The sequence below is a fragment of the Suillus paluster genome, assembly GCF_016628075.1.
Source record: "Suillus paluster strain FC165 chromosome Unknown EDB91scaffold_851, whole genome shotgun sequence".
NCBI classification, from domain to species: domain Eukaryota; kingdom Fungi; phylum Basidiomycota; class Agaricomycetes; order Boletales; family Suillaceae; genus Suillus; species Suillus paluster.
This window is the reverse complement of record NW_024538411.1, coordinates 1-7,623: the sequence shown is the minus strand read 5'-3', so window position 1 is coordinate 7,623 and position 7,623 is coordinate 1. Positions and strand designations below refer to the sequence as shown.

The 7,623-nt window shown below is 45.3% G+C and overlaps 2 protein-coding genes across 2 annotated transcripts; both read left to right on the top strand.

The window, feature by feature from the left end:
- Positions 1-2,823: 2,823 nt before the first annotated feature.
- Positions 2,824-3,711, top strand: EDB91DRAFT_1091032 (kinase-like domain-containing protein; the record flags this gene model as incomplete). Its single annotated transcript, XM_041316658.1, has 4 exons — positions 2,824-2,935; positions 3,039-3,076; positions 3,256-3,411; positions 3,463-3,711. 4 exons carry the CDS (start codon positions 2,824-2,826, stop codon positions 3,709-3,711), a joined length of 555 nt encoding a protein of 184 aa, XP_041168210.1.
- Positions 3,712-6,040: 2,329 nt separating this feature from the next.
- On the top strand, positions 6,041-7,336 carry EDB91DRAFT_1259774 (uncharacterized protein; the record flags this gene model as incomplete). Its single annotated transcript, XM_041324395.1, has 5 exons — positions 6,041-6,180; positions 6,240-6,548; positions 6,597-6,936; positions 7,011-7,166; positions 7,217-7,336. The coding sequence occupies 5 exons, from the start codon at positions 6,041-6,043 to the stop codon at positions 7,334-7,336; spliced, it is 1,065 nt and encodes a 354-aa protein (XP_041168209.1).
- Between the last annotated feature and the right edge of the window lie 287 nt (positions 7,337-7,623).

The window sequence follows — 7,623 nt, the reverse complement described above, 5'->3', positions numbered from 1 at the left end:
TGGATGGTCAAGATGAAGCCACTGTGCTGATTCCTCGGATGAATATGGAGGCCAGTGATGAAGAGAACCCCATTCCTCTGAAGCGTTAACAATTCCCTGTGCGACTTGCATTTGCAATGACTATCAACAAGGCTCAAGGTCAGAGCATCAAGTGGGTTGGTCTGAATTTGAGGACACCTGTGTTCAGTCATGGACAGCTGTATGTGGGTTTGTCTCGGTGCACCCACCCATCAAGAGTATTTGTGATTTTCCCTGAAGATGAAGAAGAGAGAAAGACAAGCAATATAGTGTACACAGAGGTGGTTAGAAGACTGATTGAAGATTGATGTACAATAGATTGTATAAATGTGTATTTTTATATGACAAAGATTTATTTATTGAAATTGTGTTGAGGACTATGTTGAAATGATAAAGACTGGAGGGGCCAACGGCCCCTCCAGCAGAGCACGAAGTGCTCTGCTTGCTTCCTGTGCCGAAGGCACAACGGGCTTGGACTCGTCTATAAAGTAAGGGAGAAGGGTATGGGGGGGAATGTGGGAGGATTTGGGCATTTTCGCGTAGCCCACATGGTGTCGGTTATTTCGGTTGTTTTCAGTTGTGTCGGTAAGGTCACTGAAAAAAGGATCCCATGTGGTTCTGTCAAGCGGAGTTTAAATTTGCGAAAACTGTTGTCCCTTACTATACGAGCTCACTGTCCAAAATTGGGAATTGGTAAAAATTGAGCCACAATGGGATACACCAAGCAAATAGAAAGATGGGATTGGCAGGTGCTCACTGGCCCTCCATTTTGCACAACAACAATGATTTTATATGTACTGTAACTGTGATACATGATGATAAATAGTAAAAATTGAAGGACAAAAGGGATTTTGGGGGGGAAAAGAGAAAAGAGAACACCAAGCCAGTAGAAAAATGTGAAAAATGCGAAAAATGCGAAAATATAAAGATGGCAAAAATTGGCAATGGGTAAACAGGAGAATGGGAGATGGAGAATGGAGAAATGGTAGGCAACAGAAGGATGGGAGAACAATGGGAGAATGGGAGGACAACAGGAGGACAACAGGACAGGACTACAGGAGGACAAGAGGATGGGAGGATGGGAGGATGGGAGATGGGAGGACAGGATAATGGGACACGGGACAATGGGACATGGGACAACAGGACAATGGGACATGAGACATGGGACAATGGGACACAGCACAACAGGACAATGGGACACGGGACATGGGACATGGGACAACGGGACATGGGACAAGATAATTGGGAGGAAGTGTATGAGTCAATAGCATGACACAAACAGTTTGACTGAAGGTTACCTGGGACACTGGCTTGCGATCCCATGGCTCCCATGGCCTCATGCCTCGGCCAGTGGGATGCAAGCCAGTGTCCCAGGTAACCTTCAGTCAAACTGTTTGTGCAACATCCCATAACTAAAACAAAACTATATAATATTTTTAAAATGTAAGATGTAAGAAATGATTGATTTCACACAACTAAATAATATGTAGACACAGTGAGACAAGGCACTGAAGGTGCCTCCAGCAGAGCACGAAGTGCTCTGCTTGCTTCCTGTGCCAAAGGCACAACGGGCTTGGGCTAGTCATAATATTATGGGAGACCTGTTTTGTGGCTGTGTGTGGGAGACGCGTAGCTCGCTAAAGGCCACATGGTTTGCGGTTAGCTCGCTTAACCTTGATTTAGAAATTTCACATGGTTCTGTCAATTGGAGTTTCAATTTCCAAAAACCGTTCTCCCTTACTATACTGTCTGAGCCACAAGATAGAAAAAGAACACCAAGCAAATAGAAAAATGTGAAAAATGCGAAAATATAAAGATAGGAAAAATGGGCAATGGGTAAACATGGGAATGGGAAGGTGGAGAATGGAGAAATGGGGTGAATGGGGAGATGGGATGACAATGGGACAATGGGAGGAGGATGAGAGGATGGGACATGGGACATGGGACATGGGACATGGGAGATAGGAGATAGGAGACAGGAGACAGGAGGGAGATGGGAAATGAGAAATGAGAAATGGGAAAGCAGAAAATAGGACAGAGACATGGGAGAATTTTTTGGGAAGGGTAAGAGTCAACAGCAAGACACAAACAGTGAGACTGAAGTTTACCTGGGACACTGGCTTGCAAGATCAAGCCAGTGTCCCAGGTAAACTTCGGTCTCACTGTTTGTGTCTTGCTGTTGACTCTTGCCCTTCCCAAAAAATTCTCCCGTGTCCTCTGTCCTCAGAACTAAAATAAAAGTATATAGTATTTTGTAAATGTAAGATTTAATACAAATAAATAATATGTAGACATGTGCCAAAGGCACAACGGGTGTGGGCTAGTCAGTGAATTCATGAGTCCTTGATATTGTAGCCGTGGAAACTATAGAAGGATGTAATTCTGCCTCTGCTAAATATGGCTATGTATGCTGCGATAAATTTGAGTTGTTGATACATAGCCATTGATGTCTGCAAATCTAGATTACCATGAGGAGTTTGTGACGAGGTCGTGACATTGTAACATGATGACCAGCAAGAGATGGTAGTGTAATTGTATCCCCCTTGTTGAGCATTCTCATTCTCCAATACTTATGTTTCAATTACATAGCTATTCAAAGCTTTCTCGTGGAAAGCAGGTGTTTGCATTGATCATCAAATCTAGATTAGCACGCGAGTTTGTGACAATGTTGTGACATTGCACCATCGCTGCCTGCAGGGGCTGGTAGCTAGTAATGCCGCGGTTCGGTTTGGGTCTGCTCAGGTTCGGCATTTACCGATGTGCTGGTAGTTTAGCAATTCTGGTGAGCCGAGCCGCTGATTTGCCATGTGGACTGGCCTTGCAGCGTTGGCCAGCCACGCAAACCAGCTAAAGCCAGGAATGTATGAACCACAGCTTGAGCTGGTTAAAGCTGGCACAAGCCAGCTAGTAACACATGGTGAGACCTTTCCTCATTCCCTCTTTTGTTGGTTAGATGTTCTCTATTGAGCTTCTACAGTAATTTGTACTATGAACAAAGTCCCTACCTGCGTTGATGGCAGATTCAGGCTTGGAGATGTTCTGGGTTTGGGCGCATACGGTATGTGATTCTCTCCTGGTGATGATATATTGATTCACATTCAACATATGACCTGCGCTTAGCTGTTGTGTACCGCACACAAAACTTCTTAAAGGATGATTCAGTTGCTATTAAACTTGAACCCACCATCAACCACTCGTCTTTGCAGCATGAATACAACATTTTAAAACGACTTGCAGGTGGAGTTGGGATTCCCCTGCGCCTTGTGGTTTGGTAGAGAGTCGACCTACTATGCTTTGGTTCTCGACCTCCTTGGGCCGTCATTACACGATCTCTTCATTGCACGCAATCAACAGTTCAGCCTTTGCAATGTTGTGAATCTAGGAGACCAACTAGTAAGTTGCTTTACAATGTGTTGTTGCAAAGAACTGACACCATCTTTCTAGCTCTCACGTCTCGAATATATCCACTCGCACAATTTTGTGCACGGTGATATTAAACTGCAGAATATATTGGTAGGTCTCAACGATTTGAGGCACACCGCCTTCATTGTCGACTTTGGTATCGCAAAGGAGTACTGCAGCACTTCGACTAGAACCCATGTGCCATTTCGCCAAGGCCAAAATCTCACTGGTACCCCTGCATTCGCCTCAATCAACAGTCATTTGGGAGTTGAGACAGGGTCATTGTGCTGATATCAAGTCGCTGATATATACACTGATATATCTCTTGCATGGATCTCTTGCATGGTTAACCAATGACCACGAGAAGCTCTCCAGCTCTACCATGCTGGAACACAAAGTACACACTACCGTCAAAGTTTTATGTCATGGAATCCCTGTTGTGTTTGCAAGTCTTCTCATTTACACATGCTCCCTTGCGTTCTCACAGGATCCTGATTACGACTACCTTCACTCATTACTCCATGATCTTCATGCTACCTTACCTATACCAGCTTCATACTTGCTGGATTTCAGCGAGTCTGATCCTGTCATACATGCCCCTGCATTCTCCGATGAACACAGTGTGGCTAAGGCAGTGCCTTCATCTCCGCTGAAAGCAACGCCTCTTCATAAATCGACTTGTGTGTAAGTGCTCCCTTTCATCTTCATACTCATGAACTGAGGCTTGTTTTTTTGGAAGTTTACGCCCGCTGTGGGTACAACAAGTGCAGCGGAGAGAAATCGATCTACTACACAGTTGGGTCTTTGCTGCCTACTGCCTCACTTGAGAGCAAGCACGTTCGACCCTAAAGGGGATTGCTACTGGGGAGTACTAGTCTCTGTCTAAACGACCCTAATCAACCCTCCCGCAGGTAGGATGAGGATCCGCAAAAATGCGGAACAAGCAGAACTCACACGGAACAAGCGGAACCCCGAGTGGAACTCAAGCGGAATGGAAAGGAATGAAATGGAACTCAAACGGATAAAGCGCGGAACGTACTGATTCGTCGGAACTCGCAGGTGAAGTTGAAGGAAGTATATCACAAGGTTAGATTGATAGTGGGCATAAGTCAAAGCGATCCTCTAGTAAGGTGAAGGAAAAGTGGGAAGGTAAAAGATGGGATTCCCTAAAATACCCCCAAGCCCTGAGTACCACTACTTAAAGGGAAGATTATTTTTAAGGAACACTGAGGTACAGGTAGTAAGTCTCTCAGGAAGCGGAAGTGAAGGCAGGCAGTGCACATGGGCGCAATACTCCGGAATAGGGGTCCATGCCATAAGGGCATGTGTCAGTTTGATCCGGATAACATTAGGAACAGCGGGAAGAGGAATACAGCATACCAATGGACCTGGAAGGATGGGGACAGGACATGCAAAGGTTGTCCGACGATGCGCAGGAATATCGGATAGTGCGGGCGGGTTCCAAAGGATGCGCGGGAATGCGGAACCCATCGGACGATGCGCAGGAAATGCGGAATGTGTGGAATACGCGGAACTGATGTGAGACAATGCAGAAAGGACGGGGTTTTACACCTACAGTGGGGGAATTCCCCACACCATGTAACAGCCCACTGCAATGTGCTAGATAAATCATGACACTGTTAAATATGTGTAGTCGTATACTTGTACATATCTTCTCACTAACAGTATCCCATGTATACCATGCTGTTCTGCACCCTGTTGGATTGTACATTATGTCCTACTACCATTCTGTATGCCCGCGCATTGTATCAATTACATTGTTTGTATGCTACAGCAAACCACACTGTACCATGTCCTATCAATGCAGTACTTGTATGATGCTCCAAATGCCACTTTGATAAACTGCGCGATACAACCGTCGAGTGTGCAATACACATGTTGAGTGTGCGATACAACCTACTGACAGTGCGCGACATAACATACAAGTGTGTGTGTATCAACCATGTGGCATTAAGGACTCAGATGCAAGAAGAAATTTTGAGGCTAAGAGTAAGATCATCAATCGAGGTAGGGTATCATATGACAGGATTCATGTGGTATCTGCCTTGCAGCGTGACAATTGGCAGTAGTAATATTTTACTTCAGTCCATGCCATGATGGGAATTTGCAACTTGCAAGGGACTCATCAGAGTCATCACTGAACATCCTACCCTCAAAGCTCATCAAATCTAACATATAGCTAGCAATTCAGCCACACAGACCATAGTGCAAGGTAATGTTGATGTTGATCAATGACTAGTCACTGAACATTTATTGACAGACTCCAAGATCCCTCATTGCACGCCTACCAGGGGACTTTCCATCAAACGTGTTGCTGCCCTTTCACTGGATGACTTCATTGGATGCCGCATGGGGGATATTCCATTAAATATGATACTGCCCTTTCGCTCAATGGTGAGGTAAATTTTATTTTACTCGATCGATTCAACTAATCACAAGCCTGTCCTTTTTATAGGCCTCCCACTCTATCGATGGAGTAACTTTCAACCCCGTGGATTAAGGTTAGCTTTAGTTCAAATCGGCATTTTCAGTGTCTGACAAAGGTTTATATAAACACTTGATTTTGTCCTTAGATCATCACCACCAGTCTACTACCAACATGCCAGGTCGCCGGCGTGTACAGTCAGCTACTGCCATGCCTGCTGCTGTCCAATCCCCGCCATTCCCATCCCTGCTGTTCCCATCCCCACTGTTCCCATCCTTGCTGTTCCCATCCCCACTGTTCCCATCCCCACTGCTGTTGGTTCAATTGCAAATGCACTTACAAAACCTCATTGAAATCGCCAGCTCCCTCGCAGATATCAGGATAATGCTTCAATCCACACTGACCCCAGTCGTGCTCAACCTATGGCTGATGAAGGGGAAATCTTCAATCTTGACAATATCTCTGATGACAATGAAGAGGAAGAGGATCACCCACCTGCGCCTAGAGTTATGGCTCCCACAGTCCCTAGCCCGCTTCAGACAGTCATTAACAGCCCATATCCCACACAAACTGATCTCTTGGCTACCAGTGGTCTCACAAGAAAGGCTAAAGGTGCTGATGATGTTCATTTCTTTTACAGACTGCATCCAACTACTGGGCGTAATGTTTGCATACTTTGTGAGTGAGTATCATACCTGCCGTTCTTTTTTTCTCTTACATCTTTCGCCAGACGACTATATGAACTTGACACAACATACAAGGTCACGTCGTATAGCAGTACCACAAGCAATACAGGTCCTCATTTTCACGTATATAGCCATCATACCATCCTTTACTTGGAGGAGGCAGGGCACCATGATTGGCCCATACAGATCAAGCCTCTAAATGCTCTTCTTGAGCAAGGATGGATGGTCACGACGATACGTGAAAGGCTCAGGGATCCATCTTGCACAATGGATTCACTCGGAGACGTCCCTAATTGTGATGACATACTGCTTGGAACCAGGCAGTCAGGTTCTCTGAAGGATGAGATACCCAACTTCACTGTTGACGAGATGCATCAACAGCTTGTGAGGTTGTTGTGGCAGATGATCAGGTGGGTTACTGTTCACTTCCTATGCGCTATTCTTAATAACGCCTTCAGGCAATCAATGTCATGGAATGTCCCAAATTTCGACATTTGATTCGTCTTCTGCGACCTGAGTTAAATGATAGCGACATCTGCCATTGCACAAAATTTCGGGAGTTTATCCTTGAGGCTTTTAACGAGTACTTTGAGGTCCTGAAAAGGGACCTTGCGGTAAGTGGTACAGTTCTCAAGGGTCGCGCAAAATATCTTAAATCTTCCAGATGGCGCAGGGAAAGATCTCATTTATGTCTGATCTATGGTTGGACTCTAACCTCCCCCATTCATGGCCATCACCACCCACTGGATTGCCAAAGATGAGCAAAGTTCTGTGCTTATTTTGAAGGCAGCATTGATAGCTTTCAATCACACACCGGGGAGTCACATGGGAGACTGCTTAGGGTGATTGATATTGGGCCTCCTCGATCGTGCTGAAGTAACTGAGAAAGTGAGTGTTTTAGTTGTACTGCATGGCATGCTCTGAATTCACTTAGTCCGGTCAGTTTACTTTGGATAATGCCGGCAATAATCACACGTCTATGGCAAGAGTACTCACACCTACTGCGGGAACGGGGATAGAGTTTGATCCTGTTGAGCACTGAATTCCGTGCTTCCCCCATATAATCAACAT